Genomic DNA, 16,562 nt, shown 5'->3' with positions numbered 1-16,562 from the left:
CAGAAATATGCTATAACACTTTCATCTAAATAATAGCAACATATACTTATAAAAACTTTAGTTTTCATTGACAGAAACATAACAATCAACAATGAATAATAAAAGAACTTGGAAACTAGTCAGCATTTTTGTCGTGTTGAGCGACCTGTGAAGTTTCCACTTTTTCTATTTTATTGGACAATAGCAATGACTATTGACTGGCAAGTCATTCAATATGTGTATACTATAATAAAAGCACCAATACTACGTTTTTTCTTTCTTTTTTATCAATGGTGAAATGAAATATGAAGAAATGGTTCAATGATTTCCAATGCATATGACAGGAGCTTTCTAATCAAGTTAGGCTCTTTCCGCGGAAAGAGTCCTTTCAGGTATCCTAGTCATTCCGGAAATAGCTACTTTCGCTTTCATTTTACGAATGCGCCGAGCAAATGTTTGGTTTTTTGATTCAACAGTTTCGAAATAAACTTTAAAGCTTAGTACGTAGTTAAAATCATCCACAGGCATTCCTCTTTTCTAAAAGAACTACTATGTAGATATGATCTGTTGCACGTTAGAAATTTGATAATAAACAATTTTTTGACAAAATTTTTCCCGCGGATAATTTCTAGAACTTCAAGGAAGCCATGTTTAGACTCCAGTAGCCAGTTTCTATCAGATGATCATTTTCATTATGCCCTTTCTATTGAATTTTCCGAAAGTCGAGTAAAAAGTACCTGTTAGTGGTGGCAATTATGTTCAGATGGTATGGTTTACATGTGCTAATTTAGGGTGTACAGGATAGCTTTGTCTTTGTTTTTTTAAGACAGTTCATTTTTTCTATCTATCTTCCGTAGACGTCAAACCCCTTCCGGGAACGTAGACGTTTTGCGCGTCATAATCATAAAGAGAAAAAATATAGTGATAAAAATTTAGAGTGGAAGAAACTAAAAAAAAATAACTTTGGTGATATGAAAAGGTTAAAACCACAGGCACGGGTCCAGTGTATATTTTTTGTTATATACCTTATATATGTTAGTCAAATGAAAAAAAATCAATGACAAAAAATCCGGTCACAGTATCACATACATTGAAAAGGTGAACTATGCGAGCGTAACGTTATGGGAAGCTACTCGGCAAACTTGTAGAACATTTCAAAACGGAGTTCATACACTTGCAGCCGCTACCTGCATGATTGCACCTTCCAGACATTTAAAGCCTTCTATAAATACTAAACTGACCCCATAAATTGCTTTGAAATACACAGTACAAGTCTCTAGGAGCGAAATATTTCAAATATCCCCGGCAATTTCAGCTGCCAAACGAAGTGATAAAATCCAGGAACACGTCCGCTATCCAGAATAAAATCACCGGGGATAACTCCATATCCCTCTCCAACTCCCACTTTTCTAGAAGTTTTAGGTCATTTTGGAGAGTGACAGATTGGTCTGCAGATGACAATGTTAGATATATTGCCGTGTCATCTGCAAACAGACGGACTTTGGAACTGACGTTTTGTGGGAGGTCATTTATGTAAGCTAGGAAGAGCAGGGGACCAAGTACAGACCCCAGCGGGACACCTGATAATACTGGGATGGCATCAGAGGTAGTGCCATTTAGCACTACTGATTGGATCCTATCATCTAAGAAGCCTTTGACCCATCTTAGTGTGTTACCTCTGACTCCATATTCATGCATTTTTAGTAGGACTTTCTCATGGCTGACCTTGTCGAAAGCCTTACTAAAATCTAGAAGTATAAGATCTACTTGTTTCTTATTGTAGACTGAAGTGACCAGATCATTTAATAACATAACTAACTGAGTAAAGCATGACCTTTTTTCCCTAAATCCATGCTGTAGGTCATACAGAATACCATGGTGAAGTGCTTAACAATTGATGAGGAAACAATGTGTTCAAGAACTTTGCGTAGGACACAGTCATGTTAATGAAATTGGCCTATAATTTACTGGATTTGACCTATCACCTTTTTTAAAAATGGGGGCAACATATGCGTATTTCCACCGGGATGGAAGTGATCCTGGAATATGACCTCAAGGATGGGGTATAGTTGTACAGAGAGTTTTTTAAGTATTATAGGCTTGATTTTGTCAGGACCACTGGCCTAGTTTTCTTAACCTTTTTTAAAAGCTCTGTTCCTCCTTCTGATTAGTTTCTTAATGTCCTGATTGACCCATGGAAGGTGATCTCTTATAGTTGACTGTTTGGAAGGGATCCATTTTTCTGTAAGGTTGTTTAGGGTATTTGAGAAATTTTCCCATAACTCTTCTATGTTTAGTGCTTTTTAACTTAAGTATTTTTGGTTAAAGATTTCGATAAAGTCAAATATCTCTGTTACTATCAAAGCTATTGACTTTAAACTTAAAATACTTATTTACCATCAAAGTCTACACCAGGAGAAACAATCCCCATAATTCTGGTTTGAATTTTGACAGAATTATGCCCCTTTTTAACTTAGAATTTTTAAAAATGGTTTATTGGCATTAAAACACATTAAACCTTTGTATAACATTATGGTTGCAAAAAAAAATTACTGGAAGTATTTCCACAGTTTTCATCAGAATTTTGTACCTATCTCTCGGGTTTTTAGCTCACCTGAGCACGAAGTGCTCAAAGGTGAGCTTTTGTGATCACCCTGTGTCCGTCGTTCGTCGTCGTCCGTCCGTCAGTCGTCCGTCGTCAACAATTTGACTGTTAACACTCTAGAGGTCAAAATTTGGGCCCAATCTTAATGAAACTTGGTCAGAATGTTACTCTCAATAAAGTCTTGGATGAGTTTGATAGTGGGTCATCCGGGGTCAAAAACTAGGTCACTAGGTCAAATCAAAGGAAAAGCTTGTTAACACTCTAGAGGCCACATTTATGACTGTATCTTTATGAAACTTAGAATGTTAATCTTGATGATATTTAAGTCAAGTTCGAATCTGGGTCATGTCAGGTCAAAAACTAGGTTACCGGGTTAAATCAAAGGAAAAGCTAATTAACACTTTAGAGGCCACACTTATGACCATATCTTAATGAAACTTGGTCAGAATGTTAATCTTGATGATCTTTAGGTTATTAGGTCAGGTGAGCGATACAGGGCCTTCATGGCCCTCTTGTTTTTCCAAATACTTCACAGTCCAAACTTCAATGACAGTTACTTTTTTAATCACCCCAGGTGTGATCACATCTTAGGAAGTGAGGAAGTAATATTCCATGACTTTTGCTAATTGATAAACTTTCATGTAATACTTTTCAGGAATAAGTGAATAACAGAAAAATGGAGGCTTCATCCCAAAGAGTTGAAAGTGACAGCGAAAATGATGATGACATATCTGTTACATTTGATTTCACAAGAAGGTCATGGCGAGATGATGTTACATTCCTCATTGAAGATAATCAGCTTTATGCAACCAAGGCAATATTAGGAATTGCCTCCCCAGTGTTTGAAGCAATGTTTGGCTCAAGCTTTAAAGAACGAGATCAGGAAGAAATTCCTCTGCCAGGTAAATTGTTATTTGTCACCATTCATGAATTTAAGATGATGCATTTTTATACCCCCACAAAACGAAGTTTGGGGTTGGGGTGAGCTTGGCGGTCGGTTGGTTGGTCGGTCGGTCTGTTGGTTTTCATGGTTTCTGGATGATATCTCAAGAAAGGCTTGACCGATTTAAATAATTTTTGGTACACAGCTGTAACATCAGAAAATACAGGCCAAGTTCGAATTTGGGGTCAGTAGGTCAAAGGTCAAGGACACAGTGACTCTGAACAGTTAAAACGGTTTCCGGATGGTAACTTGAGAACGTTTGGGCCTAGGATCATAAATTTCGGAACACAGTAGTAACATCTTAAAATACAGGTCAAGTTCGACTTTGAGGTCTAGGTCAAAGGTCAAGGTCACAGTGACTCGGAACAGTTAAATGGTTTCCAGATGGTAACTTGAGAACGCTTGGGCCTAGGATTATAATTTTTGGTACACAGGTGTAACATTATAAAATACAGATTAAGTTCGACTTTGAGGTCTGTAGGTCAGAGGTCAAGGTCACAGTGACTTGGAACAGTTGAACGGTTTCCTGATGATTATTTGAGAACGCTTGGGTCTAGGATCATAAATTTTTGACAAGGCCATTTTGTGGGGGTATAATTTGTCACTCCTGTGACAACTCTAGTTTCATATGAATGTATGTTTGTGCCCCCCATGAGTGGTGGGGGCATATAGCTTTGGTCTTGTTCGTGCGTCTGTCCGTCTGTCTAGCTCAAAAAGTATTTGATATAAATTGATGAAACCTTGCATGAGTCTTTATCATGATATGAACTTGCGCACCTCCTATTTTTAGCTCAACTATACGAAGTATAAGGAGAGCTATCCTACTCGACCCGGCGTCGGCGTCTTTCCGCGTCCCCACCTTGGTTAAAGTTTTTTTACACTTTCGTTTTTATAACTTATCTCTGTAATTACTTGATGGATTTGATTCAAACTTGAAATAGTTATTCCTCATCATCACCCACATCATCTGGCCTAAAGGCTATAACTCTGGCACCAATATTTCATGATTTATCTCCCCTTTCCACTTAGTTTTTAAGGTTAAAATTTTGATGCACTTTCACTCTATCTCTGTTATTACTGAATGGATTTGATTCAAACTTAAAATAATTGTTTAACATCATCACCCACATCATATGACACAAGGTGCATAACTCTGGCACAAGTCTTTCATGAATTATTCCCGCTTTTTACTTAGAATTTCAGGTTAAAGTTTTGATGCACTTTCACTTTATCTCTGTTTTTACTGAATGGATTTGATTCAAACTAAAATAGTTGTTCAGCATCATCACCGATGCCATATGACACAAGATGCATAACTCTGGCACCAATTTTTCATGAATTATTCCCCCTTTTTACTTAGAATTTCAGGTTAAAGTTTTGATGCACTTTCGCTTTATCACTGTTCTTACTGAATGGATTTGATGCAGACTTAAAATAGTTGTTCAGCATCATCACCCACATCATTTGACACAAGGTGCATAACTCTGGCACCAATTTTTCATGAATTATTCCCCCTTTTTACTTAGAATTTCAGGTTAAAGTTTTGATGCACTTTCACTCTATCATTGTTATTACAGAATGGATTTGATTCAAACTTAAAATAGTTGTTCAACATCATCACCCACACGATTTAACACAAGGTGCATAACTCTGGCACCAATATGTCATGATTTATCTCCCCTTTCCACTTAGTTTTTAAGGTTAAAGTTTTGATGCACTTTCACTCTTATCTCTGTTATTACTGAATGGATTTGATTCAGACTTAAAATAGTTGTTCAACATCATCACCCACATCATTTGACACAAGGTGCATAACTCTGGCACCAATTTTTCATGAATTATTCCCCCTTTTTACTTAGAATTTCAGGTTAAAGTTTTGATGCACTTTCACTCTATCACTGTTATTACAGAATGGATTTGATTCAAACTTAAAATAGTTGTTCAGCATTATCACCCACACCATTTAACACAAGATGCATAACTCTGGCACCAATTTTTCATGAATTATGCCCCCTTTTACTTAGAATTAAAGGTTAATTTTGATGCATTTTCACTATCTCTCAGTTATTATGAAATGCATTTGATTCAAACTTGAAGCAGTTGTTCCACATTATCACCCACATCATATGACACAAGATGCATAACTCTTGCACCAATATTTTATTAATTATACCCCCTTTTTGCTTAGGCTATACTTATATAGTGTTTTGATACACTTTATCTGTACCTCTCTTATTACTTAATATTTTTGACACAGACTCAGGCAATTGTGCAATATCTTCATTCACCATTGGAGTTAATAAACACTCCAGTGACAGCTCCAGTTTCCTCAGAAGTGCCCAGTTTCACTATCCAGCATCGAAATAGTCGAGCACGCTGTCTCCTGTGACAGCTCTTGTTCGTTTGGCTCCACCCCCTTTTTTCAGAGTTATGGCCCCTGAACTAGTAAAAAATGCACATATTCACCTTGTGACATGCCTAGCTCAAACAGGATTTGAAATAGATTCATGAAACCTTGCATGAGTCTTAATCATGATATGAACTTGCGCACATCCTATTTTTCATTTAGGTCCGTCCCCTACTGTCAGAGTTATGGCCCCTGAAATAGTAAGAAATGCTCATTTTCACCTTGTGACTCGCCTACCTCAAAAGGTATTTCATATAAATTGATTAAACCTTGCATAAGTCTTTATCATGATATGAACTTGCGCACCTCCTATTTTTTGTCTGGCTCCATCGCCTATTTTAAAAGTTATGGCCCCTTAAATAGTAAAAAAATGCACATTTTCACCTAATTATGTGCCTAGCTGAAAAAGTGTTTCATGTAAATTCATGAAACCTTGCTTGAGTCTTTATCATGATGTGAGCCTGCACACTTGGCATTCTTCTTGAGAATCTTGGGGTTTATTACAGAGTTATAACCCTTGAAATAGCCAAAATAGTGGATTTTTTGTTTGTGATGCTCATAGCTCAAAAAGTATATGGCCTAGAATAATGAATCCTTTTCATAAAATGTTTGTTGAGGCTATACCCCATTAAGACTGCAAATTTGAATTATTGCCCTTTATTTGTGACAAATGTATCGGTTGGGGCACACCCTGTGTCCTACAAACACATTCTAGTTTACAGTAGTGTTGGTGATCTTAATTAACAATGTATTCTCATTTTTAACAGGGTCTAAATTTAGATAACATTATCATAATGTCTTAAACTGATATGCCTCCTGAATTTGGTTTCTGAGCTGTAACTAGAGAACGCTGGTCTCACAATGTTTCAGCTTCTTGGGATGCTTGCCTGTGGTAGATGAGCCCTATTGTTTAAGAAATATCTCATCGGTGATTTATCGCTGAATAAATCACTGCTTGGAGTTCAGATGCGAAGAAATTATATCACGAGGGCGTAGCCTGAGTGATATAATGCTACGCATGTGAACGACAAACAGTGATTTATTCAAGAGCAAATCACTAAATGAGATATATTATTTCGATTCTAACACGTTATCAAGGACTTTAAAGTACACCTTGTCGGCATGCATTAAATATTTGCCCGTTTTCAATCGGGTTCTTTTCCAGCGTGCCGTTACGCCGCTTGAAGCTATGACGTAATAGTTGTGACGTCAGAACAGTGAATTGTTGTTTAATAAATCACTGTCTCCAGCCTTCTTTGTTTAATAAGAAAATGAATCGGATCGTGTTAGAATTTGGGGTTTAGTAGGTAAAATGTCAAGATCAAATTGATCTTGATACAACGGCTTGATGGATCTTCATTAAACTTCTCTGTAAATATTTTCAAATAGGGGCACTAGAGCTGTAAATAAAAATATCTTTATCTATAAATGACTTTTTGCATTGACCTAACTGGAGATGCTTTGTTAAATTTTGTGAAGTCCTCCCCCAAATTTATTCTAATGGGAGCACTTGAAGTGATTTATTTAAATTGTTACTAAACACACTGAGTTGTTACCATTTATGATTCAGTGTGTTGTACATATATTCATGGCCAATTTGTATCAAGGTAAGTTGAACAATGGAGGGCTACCATGGTTTTCTTGTCCTTTATAAGGTTTCAGCTGAAAATCAAGATTAAGTGAAATATTTCAGGTCTTAACTCTAATACAAAAATGTAATTTTACCATGTATATGTAATTTACTGTCTACTATTACAAAAAACAAAATGCTCAAAACCTATTACTAGGTCAAATATAAGAGAAACTTGTCAGCTGTCTAGAGGCCACATTTTCTCCCTGATCTTCATGAGTCTTGGTCCGAGTGTATGCCATTGTGACATCTAAGTTGTGTTTGGAACTGGGTTGTTTATAACTTTATATCAAACACTATGTCACTGGAGTAACTCGTAGAAAAATGTTAGCTTCAAGTGGCCTCAGTTTAGACCATTTGTAACCTTTGACCTACCATGTTTTGATTTCATAATTTTTTTTTAGGAAAATTGCCTGTGTTTTTTTTTTGAGAGTCAGATGGTCAACAGACACAAGACAGGGTGGCCACCGACTCTGGAAAACAGGGAAAACAGGGAAAAAGGCTAAAAAAATTCCCTGCATGGAAAATTCAGGGAATTTGAAAATTTTGAAAAAATCAGGGAATTATCAGGGAATTTTTCAAAAATTGAAAGAAAAAATTTAAAAGACTGTATAATTATGTCTTGGCTACTGGTGGTTTCTCTTCTTCATAATAGTTACATTTATAATTATATAATACAGAATACTATACTTAGCAAATGCACTCGCTGTTTGATGATTCTAAAACTGTTATTCATCAACTATAAGAGATATGTTTTTGTTCCTAAAATGGAGAGAAGCTAAAATGGAATTGAGCAACCATTGCCCCAGAACTCAGATACTAATATATTGTACTTTGAAAGCAAGCGGAAGTTGTTACACAATAAAAACTAAAATGAATTGTCAGTACATTACTGACATTAACAAAATGTATACCAACATTTGAATCATGCATTAGAAGCACCTATGTGTCGGTAGTAGTTGCTTGTTAGACTTTTGCTAGTTATTAACAAACATTAACATTAGTCTTGAATAGCATAATTATGAAATGTATTTTTAAAACCATAAAATTAGCAACTTCATGAGAAAACTCTTTGGCTTTGAAACCAGTAATGGAATCAAGACTAGCCTGTACATTCTGTGTAGTCTGATCAGGATCCATGTTGTTTGTTTGTGCACATTAACTGTAACAGCCATAGGTCTAGAAAGTTAAAATGAACAGGATGGTTCCTGATCAGAGTACTGGCTTTTTTAATCCATACTGGCCACAAAGTCATTATGCTGGTGTCCCATGTCATGACTTGAGTTTTAAACTCAGTTTACCAGAAAGATGAAATTGTTGTTATGAATGCAAGGAGGTGTTGACAGTTGTATGCTAATTTAGTGGACTAATTCATTTTCGAAGAAACTTTTATGTCAAATCTTGAAGATCCATTTGTCTAGATTTAATATTTTTCTTTTTAAGTTAAAAGTTAAAACTGCAGGAAAAGTTATTTCCCACTGCCTCATATTAGAAACTAAAGTGCTGGATTGTTTATGTAATACGTAACATCCTGTTTTGATTAACATAGTTGTGCTTGCATTGAAATAGTGTTTTAAATTCAAAGTGAAAACTGCAGTTACTGGTAGTTTTGTGAGTATAGCTTGTTAGAAACCTGAATGGATGTAGAACATTGATAATGTTTAGAAAGTTATATATTTGTAATGCTTAAAGGCTTATTTTTAACCTTCTGCTTTAATATGCAGTATGATTATGAAGATTATGAAGATTGTAGTGTCTTAAAATGTGGCATTGCAAAGGAGAATGTTAAAAATCAGGCTCAGTTCATTTACATTAAAACATGATAACTGATTAAAGCTGTAATCACATTGTTAATTTGAATACCGGTAATCAATGTTATAGGCAGTAAAAGACACTGGAATTAGTATCACATTAGGTTACAAAGTAAATAATGTTATGTACATGTATGTGTGTACATGTATGTGAAATGTAAGTCATTGCTGCTGAAGTATTGAAGTTTTCTTTTTTGAGCTGTTTTGAGTTGTTACTTACCATGCTTACTACTTTTACTGAAGTTGCTCAGTGAGATCTTAAATTACCTATATAATTGATTATTCAAACAGGATTCTGAAAATAAAATAAATAATTAATATATTTTCAAAATATAACAAATAAATATAATTTCATATCTATGAAATAGATGTAAAATTATTGGTGGAGAAGGTATGGCTAGAAGGGGAGGATGGAGGCCATAATATTACTACATTTATATTCACAATTGTTGCTACGCCAAACAAAGTATCAGGGAAACTGACTATTCTGTCAGGGAAAATTCAGGGAATTATCAGGGAAATTTACTTCAGATTTTTGGTGGCCACCCTGCAAGAGGCATTGAGACTGAAAGCAGCTGAAATCAGTAACTGGAGAATGCTTGGCCATACACCAGTTTAACTTCATAGGATGATATAGTTTGAGGTCACTAGATGACCTCAGTTGTTTTAAGGGTCAGTGAGTCAAAGTCTGGACGGTCAGACTTTTGAGAAATTAGATAGGTCAGTAGATGAACTTACAAGTCTTTGGGTCAATAGGTCAAAGTACAAGGTGAAAATAAAAGTAGGAATATTTAAAAAAATTTCATTAGTTCTAACTGGAAAATGTTTAGACCTATGAATATCGAAATTCGTAGAGTGATTGTCATATTCTGACCATATTGTTTAATCCCTCGCCGTGGCGGAGGGATTATAGGAATGGTCTGCGTCCGTCCTTCCATCTGTCTGTCCGTCCGTCCTTCCGTCCTGAACAAAATCGTGTCCGGTCCATATCTCCTAAACCCCTTAAAGGATTTTCATGAAACTTTGGTCAAATGATCACCTCATCAAGACGATGTGCAGAACCCATGAGTCAGCCTTGTTGGTTCAAGGTCAAGGTCACAACTCGAAGTCAAAAGGTTTGAGCCTGTAATTTTGTGTCCGCTCTATATCTCCTAAACCCCTTAATGGGATTTTATAAAACTTGGGTCAAATGATCACCTCATCAAGACGATATGCAGAACCCATGAGTCAGCCATGCCGGCTCAAGGTCAAGGTCACAACTCAAGGTCAAAGGTTTGAGCCTTTCATTTTGTGTCCGCTCTATATCTCTTAAACCCCTTGAAGGAATTTTTTAAAACTTGGGTCAAATGATCACCTCATCAAGACGATGTGCAGAACCCATGAGTCAGTCATGCCGGCTAAAGGTCAAGGTCACAACTTAGGGTCAAAGGTTTGAGACTTCCATTTTGTGTCCACTCTATATCTCCTAAACCCCTTGAAGGATTTTCATCAAACTTGGGTCAAACGATCACCTCATCAAGGCGATGTGCAGAACTTATGAGTCAGCCATGTCGCCTCAAGGTCAAGGTCACAACTGAAGGTCAAAGGTTTGAGCCTTCCATTTCGTGTCCGCTCTATATCTCCTAAACCCCTTGAAGGAATTTTATGAAACTTGGGTCAAATGATTACCTCATCAGAACGATGTGCAGAAATTATGAGTCAACCATGCCAGCTCAAGGTCAAGGTCACAACTAAGGGTCGAAGGTTTGAGCCTTCCATTTGGTGTCCACTCTGTATCTCCTAAACCCCTTGAAGGATTTTCATCAAACTTGGGTCAAATGATCACCTCATCAAGAAGTCATGAGTCAGCCATGTCAACTCAAGGTCAAGGTCACAACTGAAGGTCAGAGGTTTCAGCTCTGTATCTCCTAAACCCCTTGAAGGATTTTCATGAAACTTGGGTCAAATGATCACCTAATCAAGACGTTGTGCAGAATTCATGAGTCAGCCATGTCAGTTCAAGGTCAAGGTCACAGCTAAAATCAAAGGTTTACCCTTTCACTATCCATAGCAGTGGCTGGGGATTTAGCTGTCTTTCAGACTGCCTTGTTTTGAAGGTCAGGAGATTAAAGGTCAAGGTAACAAATGTCAAAGCTAAAAAGATCTATTGCTGGAGCTTATGGTAAACGTACTTCATAGCATGATTGTCTATGTTCATTTGATGGCCCCTTTTGTGTTTTTGGTCATCAGATCACAGGTGAAGGCCACAGAATACTTCAAACTTAAAATTATACACTCTGTTTCTTTCAACAGGCCGTCATGAGGGCCCGGGCATATGTGTTTTTAGCTCACCTGTCACATAGTGACAAGGTGAGCTTTTGTGATCACCCTTCGTCCGTCGTATGTGCGTCCGTCAACAATTTCTTGTCTGCACGACAGTGGTTTCATTTATGATTTTATTTTAACCAAACTTGCACACAACTTGTATCACCATAAGATCTCGGTTCCATTCTTGAACTGGCCAGATCCCATTATGGGTTCCAGAGTTATGGCCCCTGAAATGGCCAGAATTAGCTATTTTGACCTTGTCTGCACAATAGCAGCTTCATTTATGATTTGATTTTTACCAAACTTGCACACAACTTGTATCACCATAAGATCTTGGTTCTTTTCTTGAACTGGCCAGATTCCATCATGGGTTCCGGAGTTATGGCCCCTGAAATGGCCAGAGTTAGCTATTTTGACCTTGTCTGCACAATAGCAGCTTCATTTATGATTTTATTTTAACCAAACTTGCACACAACTTGTATCACCATAAGATCTTGGTTCCTTTCTTGAACTGGCCAGATTCCGTTATGGGTTCCAGAGTTGTGGCCCCTGAAAGGGCCAGAATTAGCTATTTTGACCTTGTCTGCACAATAGCAGCTTCATTTATGATTTGAATTTAATCCAACTTGCACAAAACTTGTGTCACGATAAGATCTTGGTTCTTTTCTTGAACAGGCCAGATTCCATTATGGGTTCCAGAGTTATGGCCCCTGAAAGGGCCAAAATTAGCTATTTTGACCTTGTCTGCACAATAGTAGCTTTATTTATGACTTGATTTTAACCAAACTTGCACACAACTTGTATCACCACAAGATCTTTGTTCCTTGCCTGAACTGGCCAGATTCTGTCATGGGTTCCAGAGTTATAGCCCCTTAAAGGTCCAAAATTGGCTATTTTGGCTTTTGCAGCCATATAGAGACTTCAGTTACGGTTTGATTTGATACAAACTTCCAAAATATCTTCAACAACAATAAATCTTGGATTCCATATCAGTAAGTACTTATAGGACTTATTTGAAATTTCATTATTGTCATTAGTTTGACTGAGACAATCAGGGTAGATAATGGACTGATTTTATGTCAAATTATCTCCCTTTATTTCAAATTAAAATGGGTATATCTCCGTAACTAATGAAGATACTGATCTGAAATTTCATTTATGTCAACAGATGGACTTGGACAATCAGTGAAGATACATATTGACTGAATTTATGACAAATTACCTCCTTTATTATTTATCTAAATGAATACACCTTAGCAGCTTCTAATGAGATTGGTTTGAAACAATCATATCATTTTGAGCAATGGTACTCAGGTGAGCGACACAGGGCCATCATGGCCCCTCTTGTAACAAACAGTTTTTTTCCATTGAGTAGTGTTTTTATGCTCCCCACCCCTTTTTGAGAAGGAGGGATATTGTTTTGCAGTTGTCGGTCTGTCCGTTGGTCCATAGACCAATCAGTTTTTCTGAATGATAACTCTAGAACACTTTGGCCTAGGATCATGAAAGTTAATAGGGAGATTGGTCATGACCAGCAGATGACCCCTATTTATTTTCAGGTTAGAAGGTCAAACATTAAGGTTACAGTGACCCGGAACAGTTGAACCATTTCCGGACTATAACTTGAGAAAGTTTAATAGGGAGGTTGATCATCAGCATGAGATGATCCTATTGATTTTGAGGTCAATATGTCAAAAGGCATGGTCACATTGACCTAGAACAGTAGAACTTTTTGCCAAATAATTAGAGAATGCTTTGGTCTAAGATCACATTTGATACGGAGGTCACTTATGACTGGTAAATTACCCTTAATTATGTTTCCCACCACACAGTGGTGTGGGAGACATATTGATTTACTCCAGTCTGTCTCTCTGTCTGTCTTGTCACAAAGCTTATCCGTACTCTATGACCTTGACCTTTAACAGAATTATCGAACATTTCTCATTGTATCATCCAATCTTCACCAAACTTGAACAAAATGTGTTTGACCATAAGACCTCAGCCAAGTTCGATAACTAGCCAAATCCGCCCAGGCACTTTTGAATTATGGCCCTTGAATTACTGATTGAGTCCACTCGTCCAAACCATCCCATTGGGTCCACTCATCTAATCCATCTGGAGAAACTAGACATTTTTCATAGGGGCAGTTGTGGGAGACATGAGCTTTGCTCAAAAGCATCTCTAGTTATTAATTTGATGTCAGTATGTCAAATGTTCAGTGCACAGTGACCAAAAAAGCTAATTTCTGTTCTTTGTTTAGACATTGCTTTTTCTCCAGCTATGATACTTATGTGTGTTACAAATTTTCCATACATTGGATAAGAGAATGTTTCCATTATTTATTTTTCATTGCAGATAAAAAGTTTGAAGACTTCAATGAGTTTCTTCATTGCATTTATCCAAAATCGCAAAGGAAAGTAGACAAAGAGAATGTTTATAAAGTTCTTCCTCTTGCTGATGAATACAATGTGAAATCTTTGATCAAGGAGTGTAAAAAATTCTTAAGTTCACATATAATGAGTGCGAGAGCATCAACTGATGAGGTAATACATTGTCATGGTATCGCAACTAAACTTAAATTAAAAAATATTAGGGAAGTTTGTGCAAGACGACTGTCAAAAATTGGACTTAAAGAAATAGAATGTATGGAACACATCAGTGATGCAGAAACACTTCTACAAATTCATAAAGATATTCTAAGAAAACAAGGTGAAGCTTTTGAGGAAACCCGGACGGAACTGGTTAACTTGTACTTACATAAAGACCTAACTGTGAAAGATGATGTTGCACCAATAACCCCGGCAGAAGCCAGGGGTTCTATCATTAAATTTGAACCAGTGATAAATGCACGTATACTAACAGAACATGTTCGAGCACTAAGTCAATCAGTGACGCTATGGAATTTAACCTTCCAAAGCTCTTTGAAAATAAACTCTGTGAACGATGAAAAATTCATTTTTTTGTACCTTACTATTACATATCCAGAGGATGAGGAGAGAAATTTAGTATGCAAAGTTAAGGCAAAATTTCTGATTGAACATGTCGGTACAGATGAAGATGCACGGCATATTTGTAAATCATTGCATGAAAAGGAATTCTCAAATGGTCGCAATTCATGGGGATTTCAGAGAATGGCAAGATTAAAAGACCTTTATGAACTTGGATATGTTGCAAATGACACACTAAATATAACAGTCTACATATTGGCAAATAAGCCATTTTGTAAGAATTGATATCAAATTTCATTCGTTGTTGAGTTCATTTTGTAAATTTTCAAAGACTTCAGATTTATTAGAGAATACCACTGAGATATATAGGAGGCTAAGAAGCTTAAGTGTATTCAAGTTCTGTAAGAATTTGTGGGAGTGAATCGGGTATTTTATGAAAATAAAACACTATCCTTGCTTGAATTGAGGATCGTTTATAGTATTTTCTTGAATTTATACTAAATGTAAATGCTTGTTTTTAAGATGGAGAATGTTTTCTGGTATATCCGTTCAGAATTTAAAAGTAAGGAAGGCAAAGAGATATAGCTTTTGACGTTGTCCATCCGTCCAGGCACACAAGTTATATCATTGAGAATATGGCTTATGTTATAATCAAGTTATATACTGATGAAATTGCTTTATTTCACATTGTTACTTTTTATTTTTGGCTAAGTAGAATTTAAGTTATTGCCACTATATCAGAGTGCTGTTTATATCTGAAAAAGTGGTTTTCATGGTTTAGGTTATTTTTAGTATCGTGAAGTAAATGCTCTTATTATGTGTTTTGGCGACTGTGTGTCAATTGTTGTAGGTTGTGGTTCAACAGCTGGGCCATTATCTAATATTACCATAACCTTTGGCATGGTGGTAAAATCAAGTTGATATACAAGTTTGCCCAGTAACCCTCTTCATTCATGATTAGTCAGGATTGGTTTAAATAACTTTAACAGGCGATCACACATTGTGTGTAGACAGACCACTAATTATAAATAAGGGATATCCGTCCCCAGCTAAAACATAAACAATGACTTATATTCAAATAAATTTTCATGTTTCACTTACATCTTGATTTGATTCTTACTATTAGATTGTTTACCTCTCGCAGTGGAGAGGGGAACAGATTCTGAATTTTGTAGATTGTGACCCGTTGCCTGTGTTTATCTCCGCCTCTATTGTTTGGACTGCTGAGAAGTACATTGATGACAGTCAATGTGGGAAGATGCACATAAAGGAATATAAGATTTTTTACTGGCTTTAGGTGTGGATGGAAATGTCTGGCCCGAGGGAAACTGTTTAGGCGGTAATACTGTTACTTGAGAGACAGATATTTCCATCCACACCTTTAACTGGTGATAGATTCTTTTCTTTCACACCGTATTCTTAAATCAATAGAAGAAATAAAGGAAAATGAATGCCATTCTTTTGAGCACTATTTAGTATTTAACAATAGTAGCATATGAATTAACTGTTCATTTATGAATTGCAGCACGAGTCCTCTTAACCTCTGGATGTAAGACAAGTTTTTCTAGCATTGGCAAAAACACGGGCTAATCCTGTCTTGCATGCAAGAAATGAATTTTGAATTAGAAGAAGTCCTTAATTCTACCCCTTTAAAACTTGATTCTAGCTGCATGCTACTTCAACTCTATCTATTCGCTATAGGTATATTGGAATGTAACAGTAATGTAGCACATGGAGAAGACTAGGTGATTTGTGTTACTTTTTGCCGATATGCGATTGGCTTATCGCATTTATAAAATGCCGTTTTTGCAATATAACTGGCACTATGTATGTTATATAGAAAAATGTTTGTGACCGGAATTCCTCATTTATTATTTCATATAATTTTTTCAAACTTTCAGCAATGATCAATATGGATACCTAGTTGTACAT

General features: G+C 36.4%; 1 protein-coding gene across 3 annotated transcripts; it reads left to right on the top strand.

Moving 5' to 3' along the window:
• Positions 1-385: 385 nt before the first annotated feature.
• LOC123523989 (uncharacterized) lies at positions 386-15,726 on the top strand. 3 transcript variants are annotated; one of them, XM_045301833.2, is made up of 3 exons: positions 386-479; positions 3,240-3,486; positions 14,038-15,726. In XM_045301833.2, exons 2-3 carry the CDS (start codon positions 3,261-3,263, stop codon positions 14,913-14,915), a joined length of 1,104 nt encoding a protein of 367 aa, XP_045157768.2. In that variant the 5' UTR covers positions 386-479; positions 3,240-3,260; the 3' UTR covers positions 14,916-15,726. The 3 variants fall into 3 exon arrangements, with proteins under 3 accessions (XP_045157768.2, XP_045157767.2, XP_053395326.1); XM_045301832.2 differs by lacking the exon at positions 386-479 and adding an exon at positions 506-745; XM_053539351.1 differs by lacking the exon at positions 386-479 and adding an exon at positions 1,356-1,585.
• Positions 15,727-16,562: the final 836 nt, after the last annotated feature.

This window comes from Mercenaria mercenaria, chromosome 3 (assembly GCF_021730395.1).
Source record: "Mercenaria mercenaria strain notata chromosome 3, MADL_Memer_1, whole genome shotgun sequence".
NCBI classification, from domain to species: Eukaryota; Metazoa; Mollusca; class Bivalvia; order Venerida; family Veneridae; genus Mercenaria; species Mercenaria mercenaria.
This window is presented reverse-complemented; position numbering and strand designations above follow the sequence as displayed.

Coding starts and splice junctions, on each gene's coding strand:
- LOC123523989 (XM_045301833.2), top strand. CDS start 3,261: ATGGAGGCTTCATCCCAAAGAGTTGAAAGTGACAGCGAAAATGATGAT. Junction 3,487..14,037: donor GGAAGAAATTCCTCTGCCAG/GTAAATTGTTAT, acceptor TTTTCATTGCAG/ATAAAAAGTTTGAAGACTTC.